Source organism: Staurois parvus, unplaced genomic scaffold (genome assembly GCF_062004578.1).
Source record: "Staurois parvus isolate SC_StPar_1 unplaced genomic scaffold, SC_StPar_1.0 ptg003373l, whole genome shotgun sequence".
Lineage (NCBI taxonomy): Eukaryota > Metazoa > Chordata > Amphibia > Anura > Ranidae > Staurois > Staurois parvus.
Genome location: NW_028321169.1, coordinates 274 through 23,927, shown reverse-complemented (window position 1 = coordinate 23,927; position 23,654 = coordinate 274). Strand labels below are relative to the sequence as shown.

General features: G+C 46.5%; 1 protein-coding gene across 2 annotated transcripts in view; it reads left to right on the top strand.

Annotated features, from left to right (window-relative positions):
• Positions 1-23,126, top strand: part of LOC149428241 (glutathione synthetase-like) — a 35,152-nt gene extending 12,026 nt beyond the window's left edge. For both annotated transcript variants that reach the window (XM_089667565.1, XM_089667564.1), the window contains exons 3-12: positions 361-436; positions 527-666; positions 3,113-3,229; positions 4,891-4,971; positions 5,894-5,971; positions 8,086-8,152; positions 12,919-13,113; positions 15,210-15,291; positions 17,369-17,558; positions 22,776-23,126. In XM_089667565.1, the coding sequence (XP_089523691.1) occupies positions 361-436; positions 527-666; positions 3,113-3,229; positions 4,891-4,971; positions 5,894-5,971; positions 8,086-8,152; positions 12,919-13,113; positions 15,210-15,291; positions 17,369-17,558; positions 22,776-22,899 (1,150 nt within the window). In that variant the 3' untranslated portion in view covers positions 22,900-23,126. The remainder of the gene's footprint in view (positions 1-360; positions 437-526; positions 667-3,112; positions 3,230-4,890; positions 4,972-5,893; positions 5,972-8,085; positions 8,153-12,918; positions 13,114-15,209; positions 15,292-17,368; positions 17,559-22,775) is intronic.
• The last annotated feature ends 528 nt before the right edge of the window (positions 23,127-23,654 follow it).

Sequence of the window (23,654 nt, the reverse complement as noted above, 5' to 3'; positions counted from 1 at the left end):
TCATTGATACAGGGGAGTTTAATGACAAATTACAGGACGTCACAAGCTTCCAATGCAATTATTTCTTACAATTTTGAGACGGTGCCAATAATTTTGACCAATCCATTTTTGGGGTTTTGCATGAAATGTCAGATTTGGCTTTGTTTCTGCACTTTTTTGTGTCCTACCAACCAAAGAAATAAACAGGAGAATGCTGAAACATTTGTAATTGCAACAGTTTTCCGGGTGAAGTAGTGCATCATCAGGGGGGACAAAAGTTTTGGGCATGATTGTACATCGCTTACTTGATATACCAGATTATCTGGTGGAAAGGCGTAGTTGCTTTTTTACATTTTTTTTTTCTATCATTGCGTATTCCAGTGCCATGAAGGTGGACGATTTTATCGAACGACTTTTTAAAGTCTACAGACACATTTTGCATGAAGGTCTGGCACAGGTATATTAGCAATTCTTATAACCTGCATATATGGCAGTATGTCCACTTCTCACTTTGTGTATCTAAATCTGATCTGTTTGGTGTTTTTAGTCTGTGTTTTTAGGCATCAATCGATCGGATTATATGTTTGACTGCAAAGAAGATGGGACAACGGCGCTGAAGCAGATTGAGATTAATACCATCGCTGCAAGTTTCGGAGGCCTCTCATCAAGGACGCCTGCAGTTCACCAGTAAGAAAGGGATTAGAGGGAAGGAAGTGGTTAATGTGCTTGCCTCCTTCTAAGCCTCTATAATACCTAATGCCTAGTTCACAGGATGAGAAAATCGGACGAAAAATACAGATTTTTGGAGCGATCGTCCAATAATATGATCGTGGCTTTCGAGAGCCGTTCACAACAGTTTATGCGAAATAAATCCGAACAGACCAGCACGAAAAATGAACAATGTTCATTTAATCAGTACAGTATTCAACCTGAAAAAAATCGAGTGACCTGCGCATGCTCAGGAACAAAAGAATACAATTCATCTCTTCCGAAGTTGTATTCTGTCATACGTGAAGTTTTGTAACTTTAATAACTTCTTCATTTTCAGTCTGAAACTAGCAAACAAAAAACCACGGACGATCATTCCTCCTATAGTCTCATTGTGTGCTTGAGGCTTAAAGGATAAGTTCACCTTTGGTTCCACCTGTCTTTAGGGTGGCACATGTAACATGTTCCCATAGCTGCAGCCACGCCCTCCCTGTGACAGTACAGGGAGACTTCTCCCCATACTATCTGCCAAATTTGAAAACGGCTCGGCCGTGCGAGGCTCCGCCCAGACAGATGAGTCATTCATTCATGGACTTCCATGAATGAATGAACTGCAAGTCCCATCAACCTTAGTGGCTGTGGGCTTGTAGTTTTCAGTGAACTACAACGGGACTGTGGAGCACGGTGGTAGTTCATTGAAGCTTCCTGTCAGAATATCTGCTTGGCCGTACATCCCGTACATCCCGTACATCCCTGTAGACCCCATACATCCTGTCCATCCCTGTAGACCCCGTAGATCCCTGTAGACCCCATACATCCTGTCCATCCCTGTAGACCCCGTAGATCCCTGTAGACCCCATACATCCTGTACATCCCTGTAGACCCCATACATCCCTGTAGACCCCATACATCCCTGTAGACCCCATACATCTTGTACGTCCCTGTAGACCCCATAGATCCCTGTAGACCCCATACATCCCGTACATCCCTGTAGACCCCATACATCCTGTACATCCCGTACATCCCTGTAGACCCCATACATCCTGTACATCCCGTACATCCCTGTAGACCCCATACATCCTGTACATCCCGTACATCCCTGTAGACCCCATACATCCTGTACATCCCGTACATCCCTGTAGACCCCATACATCCTGTACATCCCGTACATCCCTGTAGACCCCATACATCCCGTACATCCTGTACATCCCTGTAGACCCCATACATCCCGTACATCCTGTACATCCCTGTAGACCCCATACATCCCGTACGTCCTGTAGACCCCATACATCCCGTACGTCCTGTAGACCCCATAGATCCCTGTAGACCCCATACATCCCGTACGTCCTGTAGACCCCATACATCCTGTACATCCTGTACGTCCCCGTAGACCCCGTACATCCCCGTAGACCCCGTACATCCCCGTAGACCCCATACATCCCTGTAGACCCCATACATCCTGTACATCCTTGTAGACCCCATACATCCCTGTAAACCCCATACATCCTGTACATCCCGTACGTCCCTGTAGACCCCATACATCCTGTACATCCAGTACGTACCTGTAGACCCCATACATCCCATACATCCCTGTAGACCCCATACATCCTGTACATCCCGTACATCCCATACATCCCTGTACACCCCATACATCACATATATCCTGTACATCCCATATGGCGAGCAGATATCCTGACAGGTCTGCAGGAGACCTGCATGGCATCAGCCATCTACTGATTACTGGTGCAATGCTTTCCAGACAAAAATAATAAATGCACATTTTTGTACCTGCAAAATAATGTGCATTTATTATTTTTGTCCAAAAGATGAACTTATCCTTTTAAGGCTGGCCATACACTATACAATCTCCTTTATATCCACTATCAACTATTTAGTGCAGGGGTCTGTGTGCTTTGATACCAATTGAATGGATTGCTTAGGTTTGTCTACATATTACATACTTTTGGTAACTCTAAGGGAGGCCATACAGGATTCATTTTTTTTTTTTCCTTCAACCAGCGGATTGAACGAAAAAAAGAGAGCCGATTCCCCCATCCACACATTTGAGGTGGATGAGGGAATCCTTCCGACTGTGTGATCCTATTCTGCTGGTAGGGACACTTTCCTGCTGGCAGAATACAATGATCAATGTTCTCAGCTATAGCTGGCAGCACTGATCATTCGATAGGCTGACTATACACAAGGCGATCGATAGGTCTACTTGTTGACACCAGATATAGATTGTATATGTAGGCCCTCATACCACATAGTTGTTGGTAAATCCAAAGGTGATTAAATGGTCACATTGTATAGTGTACAGCCAACATAAAATGAAATTATAACTCTGTAAAAATAAAAAAAAGTCGTCCATAGGCCCTTTTAGCCGTGATGTGTTATGTACAGTGCAACATTTTTTTTTTCCTAGACATGTACTGAGGACCTTGGGGAAGTCGGAGGAAGCCCGTAAAATTCTGTCAAACGACCCGTCCCTTGGGATATCCCGCGGTATTGCAAAGGCTTGGGAACTGTACGACTCGCAGAAGTAAGTGTCTGCTCTGAGCCTTGTGATGGTAAAGGATCTGTCCACCCAAACTGATATTTGGCGCATGCTGGAGACATTATTTTTATATCCATTTTATGTATGGGGAGATTTCTTAGTTGTTGTTTTCAGGATGTTTAGGAAGTCAAAGGCTGATTCAGACCACCACATTTTACCAAAACCGGGAGTCAACTACCGATGGATCGTGATCTATAAGTAGGTCTCGGCCCGGTGACTGGTAGATGGCGGACTGGGCTTACTGACCCGTCATCCTGGAGCATCAGAGGGACTACTTGTAAAGGTGGAGCTGTAGTAGAGAGCAAGAGCAGCATAATCCGATTCCTCCTCTGTAATTCCGGCTCCTGTCCCATGCTGAGTGACACCAACTGCACTCCACCTCTTATCCCGGCTAGTGGCCTCCAGAGTGGTGCCAGCAGCATGGCTAATCACAGGTTTGCTGCGTTTTGCCATAGACTTCTATTATATCCCGTGGGTTTGGTGCCCTCCTGAATGCAGCAGAAAAAATGCATTCAGAAAATACGTCAATCTCTGGTGCCTGTGCTGACGGAGTGACCTCCTGCGTTCACAATGCAGAGAGATAAAAACCAGCAGGTCCTGTAGTAATGCACAGCAAATTACAGAGTAAAAAACACTCCCTATCACATAGTTAACCCTTTGAGCACCCCAGATGTTAACCCCTTCCTGCCCAGTGCCATTAGTACAGTGTCAGTGCTTTTTGTTGGCACTGATCACCGTATTGGTGTCACTGGGGATGCCAATGGCAGTTAATGAGTTCCCACCCCAGTGTCAGTTAGTGTCAGAATGCCCGCCGCAGTCCCACAATAAATTGCTGATCGACACCATTACCAGTATAAAAAAAAATAAATACAGATTCCAGTATATATACCATTGTTGGTAATTTTCACACAAACCAACGGATATACACTTGTTGGAATTGTTTTTTTTTTTTCACCAATGACCTGTAGCAGAATACATTTTGGCCTGAATTTTAGGAAGAAATTGTAGTTTTATTTTTTTTCATCAGATATGTTTTATAAAAAAAATGGTTAAAAAAAATTAAATAAATATATATATATATATATATATATATATATATATATATATATATATATATATATATATATATATATATATATATATATATATATATATATATATAGTTATTTTTTTTTTTTTCTTACTTTTGGTCTTTTTTCATTTAGAGCGCATAAAATAAAAACCTAGAGGTGATCAAATACCACCAGAAGAAAGCCCTATTTGTGTGAAAACAATTATATTAATTTTCTTTGTGTGCAGTGTTGCATGACCGTGCAATTGTCAGTTAAAGTAGTGCAGCGTCTTATAGCAAAAAAAAATAAAATGGCCTGGTCATGGAGGGCAAGTGGTTAATAGGAAAGCAGGGGGACTGGCAGGATCACCAGGGATTTCACACAAAGGAAGCAATACAAAGAGAACAGGAGACTTTTTCATACCAGTAGACGGTACAGCAGCTCATATCAGGAATAGGAAATGCTGGGTTTACACAGGGCAGTGACTCGATATGAACAGGTTTAGTTTATTTGTCCTATGTGGCTGCTTCCATCAGAGCCTTTTCACACAGATACATATCAGGTTCCATTTAAATTGTTTCTTTTTCATCACAGGGCTGTTGTCATGTTCTTGGTTGAGAATGTGCAGAGGAACATTTTCGATCATCGTTACATTGAGAATGAACTGTGGAACAGGTAACATTTTACAGTTGCTGTGTTTTTGTTTTTTTTTGTTTGCTTTTTTGTTTTTAATATTGAAGTCCTGATCCCAAATATATATTCTTCAGTAGGCTTTAAATCTACTGTTGTGTGCACCAAAAGCCTTTGTAGGGCCAGCTATTACCTTGTAAAAGGAGCAATGACATCATCACTGTGTCACTGCACCCCCAGCATGCTTCATTAACCTACCAGCAGGACTCTGGAAGGAGGAAACCAGATTAACCAAAAGGAAACCCAGCCACACTGATATGTCTAATATGGTTAATCTGGTTTCCTCCTTCCTGAGTCCTGGTAGGTTAATGAATGTCTAAATTGGCTCAATATGTGTATCAATGCATGTGAGCGAAGGACCTTAGATTGTAAGCTCCTCGGGGGCAGGACCAATGTGAATGGGACGGTATGTAGAGCACTGTTTAAATTATCACCTTATGTATAAACGCTTGTTAAAAGTAAGTATATCTCAAGTGGACTTTTGAAATTGGACTTTGGTATTAGCCTCCTGTACAGCAGAGCTCAGACTGATGGGAGGGAAAAGCAGTACAAGGAGCCAGTCAGTTGTAGCAGTGCATGACGCCTGTTGATAGGGGAAAGCAGAGTGGCAGAGAGATGTGCTAATCAACCTGTTCTTTCCCCTTTCACTGTCCAGTCACAGGCTGGGGAGCGGAAAAGACCCATAAGCATTGCCTAATTGCAGCAGATAAATGTCAGGTCTCCTGCCCTTTCAGACTGGGCTGTGCTGTGTGGCAGAGCCATGTAAATCCCAGGACTGCATGGAGAGAACTACAAGTCATTTGATAGGGCCATTGTATGTTTCTCTGTGTATTAACTGCTTCCATGAAGTTCAGCTTTAAGACAACCAGAGTTCATTCCTCTTTTGAAGGTCATTTTTGCTTTCCAGAAATATCAAAGTCATCAGAAGACGTCTTACAGATGTCTATGAAAGAGGATCCTTAGATGAAAAGAAGCGCCTATATGTGTAAGTATCTGTGTATAAACTACACTTGGTTATTTGCCTTTATCTAGCCCTTGGGGCACTATTCCTCCCACTGACACCAATGATGGGACACTATTCCTCCACTAATACCAATGATGGGACACTATTCCTCCCACTGACACCAATGATGGGGCACTATTCCTCCAACTGACACCAATGATGGGGCACTATTCCTCCCACTGATACCAATGATGGGGCACTATTCCTCCACTAATACCAATGATGGGACACTATTCCTCCCACTGACACCAATGATGGGGCACTATTCCTCCCACTGACACCAATGATGGGACACTATTCCTCCACTAATACCAATGATGGGACACTATTCCTCCCACTGACACCAATGATGGGGCACTATTCCTCCAACTGACACCAATGATGGGGCACTATTCCTCCCACTGATACCAATGATGGGGCACTATTCCTCCCACTGATACCAATGATGGGGCACTATTCCTCCACTAATACCAATGATGGGACACTATTCCTCCCACTGACACCAATGATGGGGCACTATTCCTCCAACTGACACCAATGATGGGACACTATTCCTCCCACTGATACCAATGATGGGGCACTATTCCTCCCACTGATACCAATGATGGGGCACTATTCCTCCCACTGACACCAATGATGGGGCACTATTCCTCCCACTGACACCAATGATGGGGCACTATTCCTCCTACTGGCACCAATGATGGGACACTATTCCTCCTACTGGCACCAATGATGGGACACTATTCCTCCCACTGATACCAATGATGGGGCACTATTCCTCCCACTGACACCAATGATGGGGCACTATTCCTCCCACTGACACCAATGATGGGACACTATTCCTCCCACTGGCACCAATGATGGGACACTATTCCTCCTACTGGCACCAATGATGGGACACTATTCCTCCCACTGACACCAATGATGGGACACTATTCCTCCTACTGGCACCAATGATGGGACACTATTCCTCCTACTGGCACCAATGATGGGACACTATTCCTCCTACTGGCACCAATGATGGGACACTATTCCTCCCACTGACACCAATGATGGGACACTATTCCTCCTACTGGCACCAATGATGGGACACTATTCCTCCTACTGGCACCAATGATGGGACACTATTCCTCCTACTGGCACCAATGATGGGGCACTATTCCTCCCACTGACACCAATGATGGGGCACTATTCCTCCCACTGACACCAATGATGGGGCACTATTCCTCCCACTGACACCAATGATGGGGCACTATTCCTCCCACTGGCACCAATGATGGGACACTATTCCTTCTACTGGCACCAACGGTGGGGAACTATTTCCTGCCGCTGACACCAACGGTGGGGAACTATTTCCTGCCGCTGACACCAACGGTGGGGAACTATTTCCTGCCGCTGACACCAACGGTGGGGAACTATTTCCAGAAAAATTGGTTGTTATATTGTTTTTTTTTTTTTTTTTTTTGTGCATTAAAATTAAAAAAAGTGTATTTAAAAAGAGAGAAAAAAAAATTGGGTTTGAAAAACCGTTGCACAAATGCCGTGTGACATAAAAAATTGCAACACCCACCATTTTATTCTCTAGGGCCTCTGCTTTAAACATATAGTGTTTGGGGATTCCAAGTAATTTTCTAGCAAAAAACAAAAAAAAATTATTTTCACATGTAAACAAAAAGTGCCAAAAAAGGCTTTAAGTGGATATACAAGTTTTTGGTTTAGGTCTTGCCTTGCATTTGTTGTTAGCCTGACTAAAGGATAACTCCGGAGGCAAGACCCACATGGTGATAATTTGCTTATCAGTATCATATCAGTATCATAGGGAAGAAATGTGATTTGATCTGAGTGGCTGCAGGAGACCTTGTACCAAATAGGTAACACGGCAAGGCACCAAGTCAGCCAGAAGAGAACAACCAGAGCTGGACTATGGGCCATCAATACGTCAATACGTTGGTTGTATTTCTATAGTCTGGTACTCAGAATGAAGGGACGAGCTCCTGTTTGTTTAGTAATGCTGTATAGATTGGATTGCTGTATGTATTTGTCTTTGATGGTCATCCATATACAACTAACGTGTGGAACTCCATCTGTTTTTGTAGGGATGGATACGAGGTTGCAGTGGCCTATTTTAGAACCGGATACATGCCTCAGGATTACAATGAACAGGTTTGTTATATTTAAATAAATAAATAAAAAATTATGTGTGTGTGTATATGTATGTGTGTGTGTGTGTATGTGTGTGTGTGTATATATATATATATATATATATATATATATATATATATATATATATATATATATATATATATATATATATATATATATATATATACAGTCATGGCCGAAATTGTTGGCACCCTTGATATTTTTCCTGAAAATCAAGTATTTCACACAAAAAAGGTATTGCATTAACACATGTTTTGCTATACACATGTTTATTCCCTTTGTATGTATTGGAACAAATATAAAACAGAGGCAGAAAAGCAAATATGACATAATGTCACACAAAACCCCAAAAATGGGCTGGACAAAAGTATTGGCACCCTTAACTTAATATTTGGTTGCACACCCTTTGGAAAACATAACTGAAATCAGTCGCTTCCTATAACCATCAATAAGCTTCTGACACCTCTCACCCGGAATTTTGGACCACTCTTCCTTTGCAAACAGCTCCAGGTCTCTCTTATTGGAAGGACACCTTTTCCCAACAGCAATTTTAAGATCTCTCCACAGGTGTTCAATGGGATTTAGATCTGGGCTCATTGCTGGCCACTTCAGAACTCTCCAGCGCTTCTTTGCCATCCATTTCTGAGTGCTTTTTGACGTATGTTTGGGGTCATTGTCCTGCTGGAAGACCCAGGATCTTGGACGCAAACCCAGCTTTCTGACACTGGGCCCTACAGTGCGACCCAAAATCCTTTGGTAATCCTCAGATTTCATGATGCCTTGCACACAGTCAAGGCACCCAGTGCCAGAGGCAGCAAAACAACCCCAAAACATCATTGAACCTCCACCATATTTTACCGTAGGTACTGTGTTTTGTTCTTTGTAGGCCTCATTCCGTTTTCGGTAAACAGTAGAATGATGTGCTTTACCGAAAAGCTCTATCTTGGTCTCATCTGTCCACAAGACGTTTTCCCAGAAGGCTTTTGGCTTACTCAAGTACATTTTGGCAAACTGTAGTCTTGCTTTTTTATGTCTCTGTGTCAGCAGTGGGGTCCTCCTGGGTCTCCTGCCATAGCGTTTCATTTCATTTAAATGTCGACGGATAGTTCGCGCTGACACTGATGCTCCCTGAGCCTGCAGGACAGCTTGAATGTCTTTGGAACATGTTTGGGGCTGCTTATCCACCATCCGGACTATTCTGCGTTGCAATCTTTCATCAATTTTCCTCATCCGTCCACGACCAGGGAGATTAGCTACAGTGCCATGGGTTGCAAACTTCTTGATAATGTTGCGCACTGTGGACAAAGGCAAATCTAGTTCTCTGGAGATGGACTTGTAACCTTGAGATTGTTGATATTTTGCCACAATTTTGGTTCTCAGGTCCTCAGACAGTTCTCGTCTCCTCTTTCTGTTGTCCATGCTTAGTGTGGCACAGACAGACACACAATGCAAAGGTTAAGTGAACGTCTCTCCTTTTTATCTGCTTTCAGGTGTGATTTCTATATTGCCCACACCTGTTACTTGCCCCAGGTGAGTTTACAGGAGCATCACATGCTTGTAACATTCTTATTTATCCGCAGTTGTGAAAGGGTGCCAATACTTTTGTCCAGCCCATTTTTGGAGGTTTGTGTGACATTATGTCGAATTTGCTTTCTTTCCTCCCTTTTTTTGTTTTGTCCCAATACACACAAAGGGAATAAACATGTGTATAGCAAAACATGTGTTAATGCAATACGTTTCGTGAGAAATACATGATTTCCTGGAGAAATATCAAGGGTGCCAACAATTTCGGCCATGACTGTATATATATATATATATATATTTAAAAAAAATTATATATATATATTTAAAAAAAATTATATATATATATTTAAAAAAAATTATATATATATATTTAAAAAAAATTATATATATATATATTTAAAAAAAATTATATATATATATATTTAAAAAAAATATATATATATATATATATATATATATATATATATATATATATATATATATATAAAATAATTTATTTATATATATTAAAAGATTAGATATATATATTTAATAAATATATTATTTATTTATATATATTAATTTTTTTTATTAGAGCTAGATAGAGAGATTATATATATATATATATATATATATATATATATATATATATATTATGTGACAGGAAGCCAGGAATAACTAGGGGATGTGTCCAGGATGGGAGGTATAGTTGTCCCGAATTCATGCTGTACACTGTGTTTTTTTCTTGTGCTGTATAGTGAGCCTGTTTGGATCACTGATGGGTTAATGAGCTCAGCTGTAGCAGGTTAAGGGCTCTGGGCTCTATAAACCTCCCAGGCTGCTTAGGGAGAATGCTCCAACCTGGAACCAGCTTTTCTGTGCAGGACGGACTTTGGGGGCAACCATTTACTACTATGGTGAGATTAAGGCTGTGTGACTATGGGCTCTGGGCTACTCTGTATGAATGCCAAGTGTCTGAGCAGCGGTAGGCTGTATCCGGACAAATAGTTAAGATCCTGTGTTTGCAGTTAGACGCCCAACGTGGCAAGGGTTTATTTTCTGTTTGTGTTTACAAAAAAAAAAAAGTACCGTTGGGGTAGAGGAGGCCAAGTATCTGGGATATACCATTGGGAGAGGTCTGATAAAGCCCCAGGTCAACAAAGTGGAAGCTATACAAAGCCTAGCAAAGGGAAGCTAGAGAATTTGTGCTCCGCTATAAAGAACAATTCTCAGCATTCCCTGGGTGGATGTCAGGGATTCAGCATGACATTATTACCCCACCAGGAGAAAGGGTCAAGTTGAAACTCTATCGTATTCCAGAAGCTCTTCAATTCGCCAAGAAATATAGCACAATTTGTTTCACCAAGATAAACTGCCAGCATACAAAAAGTGACACACCAACCTTATAAAACTGTACAGAGAAAAGAATAGTGCAGCGCTAAATCTTACTACATACAATTACCTTATACATGGAAAAAAAATCATCAATACGTGATATATGTGCAAAGAAAATCACTCCCAATCCATACAACCCATATGGACCGATTACTACAAATAGTGATCTCAAAATAAAAAAGTCCAATCAATAAAGCGTATGTTCGAATTCATATCGTGTCCAAAACACTGCATTGGTTGATGATTTTTTTTCCATGTATAAGGTAATTGTATTTAGTAAGATTTAGCGCTGCATATTCCTTTCTCTGTACAATTTTATAAGGTCTGTTCTATTGTCATTCATGTGGGATTGGATTGCTTTACCATCGGTTGCATTGTGACATTCAGTGATGTGTGGTTTTGCCAAGATTTGGACATTGAGCCCGGGTTCACACTTGTGCAGTGCGGCGTATCGCATGTGATTTGCACAAGAACTGAACCGCATTCCTGCGCAAACCACATGTGAATTCTGTGCGGTGCGATTTGAGCCATACATTTATGGCTCAAATCGCACCACATCTGCGCCAAAAAGATGCAGGACCCTTTTTTTGGTCCGCACTGGAATTGTATAGCATGGTTATTCAAACATATGCGATCCGATTCTGCACATTGCAGCGCATTTTGCCGACCAATTTTCGGGGGGGGGGTTGTTAACATACCCGCAGTGGTGCGGTTGTAATGCAGTGCGGAATTTGCACAGAAACCACTGCAAATTCCGCACTGCATCAGTGTGAACCCAGGCTGAAAATGGATTCCAGATATGGATATATTCTACATGGTTCCATTGGTCCAGCTTGGAGCACAGACTATGCCTATACCATACCGTGCCCCTGGAGGCTGGAAGTCTATGAAGTAGTCTCTGCTACTCCAGTCCTCTCCACTTTCCTCCAGGTCTCATGCCGAGCGGCCAGCCTGACATTGTGAACACAGGAGGTGTCTCATGCGGAGCGGCCAGCCTGACATTGTGAACACAGGAGGTGTCTCATGCGGAGCGGCCAGCCTGACATTGTGAACACAGGAGGTCAGCTGCTCTGCATGGTGTCACCTCCCCACCTAGTCCAATGAGAGAATGTCTTGCATTCATTTAAAAAAGCAAAGCATTCTCTGACTGGTGCCCGTGCTGAGTGCCCGATCTCCTGTGTTCAGTAAGCAGAAGTACAGCCGCTTGGTTGTGTCTGTCTCTTGGAAAAACAAAAATCCTCTCTTGAAGTAGGACTGCCGCTGTACTGCAAGGGTTAAATGCTCCTTTACGCCAAGGGTGGGGAGAATATTAGCAGTTTTAGTTGTCTGATCTGCGATTCGCCAGCAGACGGCGCTCTCCTCTTCTCCTGCATGCAGCGGCATGTCGATTTTTTTTTTTTCTTTTTTCCTCTCCCCCAGTGCAGGGCTATGGGTCCTGCATTGTACTTGATGACAGTTGGAGCGCAGGAGAGAAAATTCTCTGGGCGCTGCTCTGGTAGTGTAAAAAGTAGTGGTGGACCAAAATTAAATTTCTTAAACCGAAACTTCAGGAAAACCGAAACTAAAATGGGCAGGTGTGTGTTTTGTTTTTTTTGTTTTTAATTTTTTTTTTTATATAGAATTGTTTTGTATTCGACTTTTTAACCGCTTCCCGTCTGCCCTAAAGCAGACGTAATGCTACGGGGTGGCACGGGTGCGCAAAATCATGTGTATATATACGTGATTTTGCAATTCGCGGCCTCGACGGTCAATGACCGGGTCCCGGCCGGTGATTACTCCTCCGGTGATCGCTGATTATCTCCGGGGGGAGGGAGAGGGAGAACTGTTTGCAAACTATTTTATTCTAATGAACTCTTTGTCTGGTTTAGGGTTGGGAAGCTCGTCTGATGATGGAGAGATCCGTGGCTGTGAAGTGCCCAGATATAGCGACCCAGCTTGTCGGCACCAAGAAGGTCCAGCAGGAACTGAGCCGCCCGCAGGTTTTGGAGAAGATTTTTCCTGACTTTCCAGAGGCCGTGGCCCGAATCCGGGAGACTTTTGCAGGCTTGTACTCCTTGGATATTGTACGTACGGGATGCTGAACTTTATTTACTTTTTTTATGCTAGAGTTCCCCTCCTTCCCTATATGATGTATATCCAACTGCACATACCTAATGCTAACCCTCAACCTAACCCATGACTTTCCATCTGCCACCGTCCCCTACCAGAAGCTGTGCACTGCGCATGCGTGGCCTTTTCCCCATGAATCCCAGTGGAGAAGCTTACTTCTGGCACAGGTTGCCTTTTGATCTGAGGTGTGTGTGTAGAGGTTTTATTTGGCTGAAAAAATCACTTTGAAAATCACCCCTCCTAGCATTTCTGGCAGTGGCCATCTTGAGTAATGGCAGGTGGTTCACGTAGCATTTACTTCCTGGAATCCATCTGCCCTTATCTCAGGCTTGTAAGCAGGTGGGTGTGCTTAGCTGAGAAAATCCCTCCCGAAGACATCTGGGATGTATGACATCATTTGCCTAGGCATGGAAACCAGAAAGTAACTAAAAAAATAAAAATAAAATAAAAATGGTAAAACATGTAAATATAATCTACTTTGCTATCTATTTACTAATGCTTACAGCTTAGTGTTCCTAAACCCAGGACCCTGCATTCACTATATCTGGTCTCCCCGGACCCTGCATTCACTATATCCGCTCTCCCCGGACCCTGCATTCACTATATCTGGTCTCCCCGGACCCTGCATTCACTATATCTGGTCTCCCCGGACCCTGCATTCACTATATCTGGTCTCTCCGGACCCTGCATTCACTATATCCGCTCTCCCCGGACCCTGCATTCACTATATCTGCTCTCCCCGGACCCTGCATTCACTATATCTGCTCTCCCCGGACCCTGCATTCACTATATCTGCTCTCCCCGGACCCTGCATTCACTATATCTGCTCTCCCCGGACCCTGCATTCACTATATCTGCTCTCCCCGGACCCTGCATTCACTATATCTGCTCTCCCCGGACCCTGCATTCACTATATCTGCTCTCCCCGGACCCTGCATTCACTATATCTGGTCTCCCCGGACCCTGCATTCACTATATCCGCTCTCCCCGGACCCTGCATTCACTATATCTGCTCTCCCCGGACCCTGCATTCACTATATCTGCTCTCCCCGGACCCTGCATTCACTATATCTGCTCTCCCCGGACCCTGCATTCACTATATCTGCTCTCCCCGGACCCTGCATTCACTATATCCGGTCTCCCCGGACCCTGCATTCACTATATCTGGTCTCCTCTGACCCTGCATTCACTATATCCGCTCTCCCCGGACTCTGTATTCACTATATATGCTCTCTCCGAACCCTGAATTCACTATATATGCTCTCTCCGAACCCTGAATTCACTATATCCGCTCTCCCCGGACCCTGCATTCACTATATCCACTCTCCCCAGAATGCGGGGTCCGGGGAGAGTGGATATAGTGACTGCGGGGTCCGGGGAGAGCGGATATAGTGACTGCGGGGTCTGGGGAGACCTGATTTAGTGAATGCGGGGTCTGGGGAGACCGGATATAGTGAATGCGGGGTCCGGGGAGAGCGAATATAGTGAATGCAGGGTCCGGGGAGAGCGGATATAGTGAATGCGGGGTCCGGGGAGACCTGATATAGTGAATGCGGGGTCTGGGGAGACCGGATATAGTGAATGCGGGGTCTGGGGAGACCGGATATAGTGAATGCGGGGTCCGGGGAGAGCGGATATAGTGAATGCGGGGTCCGGGGAGAGCGGATATAGTGACTGCGGGGCTCGGGGAGAGCGGATATAGTGACTGCGGGGTCCGGGGAGAGCGAATATAGTGAATGCAGGGTCCGGGGAGAGCGGATATAGTGACTGCGGGGTCCGGGGAGACAAGATATAGTGAATGCAGGGTCCGGGGAGAGCCGATATACTGAATGCAGGTTCCCAGGAGACCGGATATAGTGAATGCAGGCTTCGAGGAGACCGGATATAGTGAATGCGGGGTCCGGGGAGAGCGGATATAGTGAATGCAGGGTCCGGGGAGAGAGGATATAGTGAATGCGGGGTTTAGTAACACTTTCATGTTTACAATTTTGTTTTCAATTTTCTTATGTCATTTTATCATTTTTATTATTTATGTATATTTTTTTGCCAGGGTGAAGAAGGAGATCAGACTGTAAAAATTGCTCTTGCCAACCCAGAACACTATGTGTTAAAACCACAAAGAGAAGGAGGAGGTGATGATGGGTGTTTTTTTTTTTTTTCTTCTTTTTTTTTTTTCATCAGAATGGTTGAACAACAAGAAAACAGAAGATAAATATAATGTGGTAGTACCTGGATAAGGGCCTACATCCCTAAATTGTTAGATTGTGATTATATGGAGAAATCCTCCAATAGAATGGGACTTTAACGGCACCAGGTGTTTCTGATTGGGTCACCATTACATGAAATGAATTCCATAATTGTACAACAGTTTGTACTTTATCTCATCCTCATGTCAATAATTTGCATAATTGTAGTAAATCCAACGCGTTTCTGTCAGTTAACGCCTTCCTCACGGAAAAGGAACTCTTTTTCTGTAGGGTTCCTTTTTCTGTAGAGTTCCTTTTCCCTGAGGAAGGCGTTAACTGACAGAAACGCATTGGATTTACTACAACAACTCTGCAAATTATTGACATGAGGATGAGATAAAGTACAAACTGTTGTACAATTATGGAATAGTAATAACAGAGTGCAGCGCTAAAAGATAAGTGCAAAAGGCAAATAGTCTGTAGTTGTTAACTGGATATAAATATATAGTCCCAAGAAATAACTGATGAAGACCAGGAAGCAATGGAAAGAGTGCGCACTCACCGGACGCGCACGGAAAATGCGCGTAAATAAATGTCTCCAGGAATCCTAAAGTAGATGGAGAGGGTGAATTCCAATCTTTGGATCAATCAGCCTGGGAAGATGTATCAGAGATCCGGAGGTCCCCTTAAGGTTGGTATAATTATCAGCCAGATTCCAAGAGCTCCGTCCCTCTGGTGGTAATAGATGAGCACTACAGGAATCCTGCAAATGGATTTAGCTCCCATTGGGAGCCAAAAAACAAGTGCCCATAGTGTAGTATTTTAAAAAAGAGATTTATTGAATAAAATGACAAGCAGGGTAGTAAGGCTGTGTACAGTACATATATGAAAGCAGAGTACGCAGCAATGATACTGACCCTGAGTTAAAATGGCCGCGGGGCTGTCTCGTGGCTCCGGGCAAAAGATGACGTCATGCTCTGTCGGTTCCTTACCACCAGAGGGACGGAGCTCTTGGAATCTGGCTGATAATTATACCAACCTTAAGGGGACCTCCGGATCTCTGATACATCTTCCCAGGCTGATTGATCCAAAGATTGGAATTCACCCTCTCCATCTACTTTAGGATTCCTGGAGACATTTATTTACGCGCATTTTCCGTGCGCGTCCGGTGAGTGCGCACTCTTTCCATTGCTTCCTGGTCTTCATCAGTTATTTCTTGGGACTATATATTTATATCCAGTTAACAACTACAGACTATTTGCCTTTTGCACTTATCTTTTAGCGCTGCACTCTGTTATTACTATTCCGCTTTTTATGGGTATACTGTGATTACCTTTAGTGCTAGCTGCTTGGTTAAGAGCGCTCACTTTATAACATTCTTATCTGTTGTACAATTATGGAATTCATTTCATGTAATGGTGACACAATCAGAAACACCTTTTTAATATTTGATGGTTTTATGATGATATTTAACCACTTGACAACCGGACTATAGCCGAATGAAGACTGCATCGCGCTTGTCCAGTTCTGGGAGGGCATCGTATGACGTTCTCCAAGAACGCGCCCTCCCGCATGCCCTTAGCGGTGCGCACACGACGATCTCCATGATTGGACACAGTTGTTCACCTGATGTGATAAAAGGCCAATCACAGCAGCCTTTTACCACGTGATCAGCTGTGTCCAATAACACAGCAGATCACCGGGTAAATGCAGTTGCCGCCTCCTCTCTTTTCTCATTGACTCACTGACTGTGATTGACAGCCAAGGGCTCCCACTGCTGTCTCAGCCAATGATAAGAGGGAGTCCCAGAATAGCTGAGGATAGGATTATCAATTTTTTTTTTTTTTTTGTTAATGGTTGAACTGGATGGACTTTTGCCTTTTTTCAGCCAGACTAGCATGGAGAGACTATGCAAACTCCATGCAGATATTGTTCTGACTGGGACCAGTGCTGCAAAAAGTGCTTACCGCTAAGGCACTATTCTGCCTGAAACAGCACGTAATGTCAGCATGTCTCGTTTCAGGAAACAATATCTATGGAGACGAGATCAGAGAAGTCCTGGAAAAGGTTAGACACAGCAGTGAGCGCACCTCCTATATACTGATGGACAAGATCAAGCCTCAGCCGGTGAGGAATTGTCTGCTGAAGGCAAACGGCAAGTTTGAAATCTCCGAGTGTATCAGTGAGCTGGGCGTGTTTGGGGTCTATGTCAGGTAAGTGTCCCATCTCTGTGTGTTTAACTATAATGTATTTAGGAAGGTTTGGATTGTAATTCATTTCCTGTAGCTCATGTTACTCTCACTCCATAGGGGCGCCTTAGGAGAAGGGAAGGGCTAGGAGCGAGAAACCAATTTATGTCATAATTTTGTACTATACCTCATATTTGGTATCTTTTTCACCAGCTACTGTATTTTTCGCTCTATAAGACGCACCTAGTTTTTAGAGGAGGAAAACAAGAAAAAAATATTCTGAACCAGAGGACTGCAGACATAGTATAGGACAGTGGTTCTCAACCTTTCTAATGCCGCGACCCCTTAATACAGTTCCTCATGTTGTGGTGACCCCCAACCATAAAATTATTTTCATTGCTACTTCATAACTGTAATTTTGCAGTGGGAGGAGTAGTGCCCCATCGTTGGTGTCAGTGGGGGGAGTAGTGCCCCATCGTTGGTGTCAGTGGGGGGAGTAGTGCCCCATCGTTGGTGTCAGTGGGGGGAGTAGTGCCCCATCGTTGGTGTCAGTGGGGGGAGTAGTGCCCCATCGTTGGTGTCAGTGGGGGGAGTAGTGCCCCATCGTTGGTGTCAGTGGGGGGAGTAGTGCCCCATCGTTGGTGTCAGTGGGGGGAGTAGTGCCCCATCGTTGGTGTCAGTGGGGGGAGTAGTGCCCCATCGTTGGTGTCAGTGGGGGGAGTAGTGCCCCATCGTTGGTGTCAGTGGGGGGAGTAGTGCCCCATCGTTGGTGTCAGTGGGGGGAGTAGTGCCCCATCGTTGGTGTCAGTGGGGGGAGTAGTGCCCCATCGTTGGTGTCAGTGGGGGGAGTAGTGCCCCATCGTTGGTGTCAGTGGGGGGAGTAGTGCCCCATCGTTGGTGTCAGTGGGGGGAGTAGTGCCCCATCGTTGGTGTCAGTGGGGGGAGTAGTGCCCCATCGTTGGTGTCAGTGGGGGGAGTAGTGCCCCATCGTTGGTGTCAGTGGGGGGAGTAGTGCCCCATCGTTGGTGTCAGTGGGGGGAGTAGTGCCCCATCGTTGGTGTCAGTGGGGGGAGTAGTGCCCCATCGTTGGTGTCAGTGGGGGGAGTAGTGCCCCATCGTTGGTGTCAGTGGGGGGAGTAGTGCCCCATCGTTGGTGTCAGTGGGGGGAGTAGTGCCCCATTGTTGGTGTCAGTGGGGGGAGTAGTGCCCCATCGTTGGTGTCAGTGGGGGGAGTAGTGCCCCATCGTTGGTGTCAGTGGGGGGAGTAGTGCCCCATCGTTGGTGTCAGTGGGGGGAGTAGTGCCCCATCGTTGGTGTCAGTGGGGGGAGTAGTGCCCCATCGTTGGTGTCAGTGGGGGGAGTAGTGCCCCATCGTTGGTGTCAGTGGGGGGAGTAGTGCCCCATCGTTGGTGTCAGTGGGGGGAGTAGTGCCCCATCACTGGTGTCAGTGGGAGGAATAGTGCCACATCATTGGTGTCAGTGGGAGGAATAGTGCCACATCATTGGTGTCAGTGTGGTGGAGGGGAGAAATAGTGCCCCATCATTGGGGTCAGGGGGGGGGGAAATAGTGCCCCATCCTTGGTGTCAGTGGGGGGAGGAATACTGCCCCATCCTTGGTGTCAGTGGGGGGAGGAATACTGCCCCATCCTTGGTGTCAGTGGGGGGAGGAATACTGCCCCATCCTTGGTGTCAGTGGGGGGAGGAATACTGCCCCATCCTTGGTGTCAGTGGGGGGAGGAATACTGCCCCATCCTTGGTGTCAGTGGGGGGAGGAATACTGCCCCATCCTTGGTGTCAGTGGGGGGAGGAATACTGCCCCATCCTTGGTGTCAGTGGGGGGAGGAATACTGCCCCATCCTTGGTGTCAGTGGGGGGAGGAATACTGCCCCATCCTTGGTGTCAGTGGGGGGAGGAATACTGCCCCATCCTTGGTGTCAGTGGGGGGAGGAATACTGCCCCATCCTTGGTGTCAGTGGGGGGAGGAATACTGCCCCATCCTTGGTGTCAGTGGGGGGAGGAATACTGCCCCATCCTTGGTGTCAGTGGGGGGAGGAATACTGCCCCATCCTTGGTGTCAGTGGGGGGAGGAATACTGCCCCATCCTTGGTGTCAGTGGGGGGAGGAATACTGCCCCATCCTTGGTGTCAGTGGGGGGAGGAATAGTACCCCATCGTTGGTGTCAGTGGGGGGAGGAATAGTGCCCCATCGTTGGTATTAGTGACACAAATGATGGGGCACTATTCCTCCCACTGACACCAATGATACTTACCTTGCTGACCCCTGCTCCAGCCTGGGCTCGCTCTCTCACTTACCTGTCAGCTGTCTTCCTTCTCTGGCCTCTCCTCTTCACTCGCTCCCTCGGTCTTCTTTGATGTACGCGCGCTGCCGCTTGGCTCCTCCTCTCCAAGCTCCACCTCCTCGCCGGTGATTGGCCGCCTGTGTGCCTCTCCTGAGCTACAGTTCCGGTGGCCAATCAGCGGCGAGGAGGCGGAGCTGCTGAGCGATCCCGGAGGTGTGGCCGGGTGACAGCAGCGTATCATCCCGCCCACACATCGCCGGAGACTGCAGCGGTGTCTCGGTTCCTAAGACCATCGGAAATATGTGTTTTCCGATGGTCTTAGGCGACCCCTGGGAAATGGTCGTTCGACCCCCAAAGGGGTCGCGACCCCCAGGTTGAGAACCGCTGGTATAGGAGATGACCAGAGACTGCGGACATACTACAGGAGATGACCAGAGACTGCGGACATAGTACAGGAGATGACCAGAGACTGAAGACATCGTACAGGAGATGACCAGAGACTGCAGACATAGTACAGATGACCAGAGACTGCGGACACAGTACAGGAGATGACCAGAGACTGCGGACATAGTACAGGAGATGACCAGAGACTGCGGACACAGTACAGGAGATGACCAGAGACTACGGACATAGTACAGGAGATGACCAGAGACTGAAGACATAGTACAGGAGATGACCAGAGACTGAAGACATAGTACAGGAGATGACCAGAGACTGAAGACATAGTACAGGAGATGACCAGAGACTGCGGACATACTACAGGAGATGACCAGAGACTGCGGACACAGTACAGGAGATGACCAGAGACTGAAGACATAGTACAGGAGATGACCGGAGACTGCAGACACGGTACAGGAGATGACCGGAGACTGCGGACACGGTACGGGGGATGACCAGAGACTGCGGACACAGTACAGGAGATGACCAGAGACTGCGGACATACTACAGGAGATGACCAGAGACTGCGGACATAGTACAGGAGATGACCAGAGACTGAAGACATAGTACAGGAGATGACCGGAGACTGCGGACACGGTACAGGAGATGACCGGAGACTGCGGACACGGTACGGGGGATGACCTGAGACTGCGGACACGGTACGGGGGATGACCTGAGACTGCGGACACGGTACGGGGGATGACCAGAGACTGCGGACACGGTACGGGGGATGACCAGAGACTGCGGACACGGTACGGGGGATGACCAGAGACTGCGGACACGGTACGGGGGATGACCAGAGACTGCGGACACGGTACGTGGGATGACCAGAGACTGCGGACACGGTACGGGGGATGACCAGAGACTGCGGACACGGTACGGGGGATGACCAGAGACTGCGGACACGGTACGGGGGATGACCAGAGACTGCGGACACGGTACGGGGGATGACCAGAGACTGCGGACACGGTACGGGGGATGACCAGAGACTGCGGACACGGTACGGGGGATGACCAGAGACTGCGGACACGGTACGGGGGATGACCAGAGACTGCGGACACGGTACGGGGGATGACCAGAGACTGCGGACACGGTACGGGGGATGACCAGAGACTGCGGACACGGTACGGGGGATGACCAGAGACTGCGGACACGGTACGGGGGATGACCAGAGACTGCGGACACGGTACGGGGGATGACCAGAGACTGCGGACACGGTACGGGGGATGACCAGAGACTGCGGACACGGTACGGGGGATGACCAGAGACTGCGGACACGGTACGGGGGATGACCAGAGACTGCGGACACGGTACGGGGGATGACCAGAGACTGCGGACACGGTACGGGGGATGACCAGAGACTGCGGACACGGCACGGGGGATGACCAGAGACTGCGGACACGGCACGGGGGATGACCAGAGACTGCGGACACGGCACGGGGGATGACCAGAGACTGCGGACACGGCACGGGGGATGACCAGAGACTGCGGACACGGCACGGGGGATGACCAGAGACTGCGGACACGGCACGGGGGATGACCAGAGACTGCGGACACGGCACGGGGGATGACCAGAGACTGCGGACACGGCACGGGGGATGACCAGAGACTGTGGACACGGTACAGGAGATGAGGAGGGGGGGCACCTGAACTTGACAGGTACCCACTCCCACTTCTACTGCAATCACCTAGGTGATTGGAAGCAGAAGCAGATCCCCCATCACGTGACAGGTCCCAGAAGACTACGGGGCCATTCACAAGGCGCAGCGTTTCTCGCGCATGCACAATGGGATGTCACAGCTGGGTGCCCACGCTGAAGATACCGGTGCCAGGGAGAGAGGATGGCCAGTCAAACCAGCAGTGATGAGGACACCGCTGGACCGAAGAACAGATAGGACCGAGGAGCAGGTTCTGCTGCACAGAAGAGCCGAGGGGCCGGCCCGGTATTCTAACACGGCGACGGGAGGAATACTGGGTGGGCCGCTCCATAAGAAGCACAGACATTTTTCCCCATTTTGTGGGGGGGAAAGAAGTGCGTCTTATGGAGCGAAAAATACAGCAAGTTAATGTTGTATTCGAACAATGATGACGTTGAATTTTGTTGGCTAAGCAATGAGAGACTTGTCTGTAGCTTGATTTTACACCCATCATAGGTTACCCTGTTCACCTTTTGTTTGTATTTGGTTCATTTGTAAAATAATAAAATTACCTCTTTAGAAAAAACACCAAAAGAAAGCTCTAGTTGTGTGAACTAAATGATAAAAAAGTAGTTTGGGTAGTGTTGCACGACCGCGCAATTGGCCTGGACAGGAAGGGGGTAAATGTGCCCGGCGTTGAAGTGGTTAAACATTGGAGAAATCCTATCTAATGTGTCATATTTGGATCCTTCGTTTCCCTGCTGTTTGTTTTTGACAATCGATCAGACTCCCAGACTGCAGCGAGGAATGGGACCTGTATCGGTAGTTTGCTTTCTAATGTATGAATGTCAACCTCTGTCATCCTAGGCAAGGTGGAGAGATGGTTCTCAATGAGCGAGTGGGTCACCTCCTCCGGACAAAAGCCACAGAGCATGCAGATGGCGGTGTAGCGGCCGGGGTAGCGGTCCTGGACAATCCGTATCTTGTGTAAGATGGAAATCCGAAACAACCACTCCGTGTGCCTGTTTCCTCCTGCTGGACATTGGAGGAATTACACCTCCACAGCCTTCCACTGGAGACCCATGACCCTTCGTTGCTGCTGTTCAACTGGACATTTCTACTGTATACTCCCACGGCTACATCCAGGTAGTTGTCATCCCAGAACTAAAGTCATTTCTAGTAATGGGCCTGTTACAGAGATGGCTTAAAGTTACTAAACCCCCCCCCCACAGTACAATCAGTCTGTAGATGCAGTAAAGCATCCTTGTTATACTCACTGTGGAACCTAAGGGGTTAATCCTCTGCATTGTGTAAAAGTGCTGTTTGATCCTGTCTTCTCAGATCCTCCCCTTCTTCCAGGGCACCCCTCTTATCTCCTGATAGGACATTTCGTGTGGAGTCACTCTGCACATGCTCAGTTAGGTGTGTATTGCTAGAGAGGTTTTTTTTTTTTTTTTTTTTTTTTCCCTTGGGAGAGTGCATGTGATCAGCACAGGACCAGACAGAGGTCAGGGGTTCTGCATCCTCCTAGAGCAGAAAGAAAACCTCTCCTACAAGCTTTAACCAGTGCTCTGCTGGACACTGATAGAAGTCACAAGACTGCTATATACGACTGATGAGAAAAGGTATTTAGCAGTTTATATTTACTAAAATAATTGCATTTCTGTGTACTATGGGAGACCGGATATAGTGAATGCAGGGTCTGGGGAGAGCGGATATAGTGAATGCGGGGTCCGGGGAGACCGG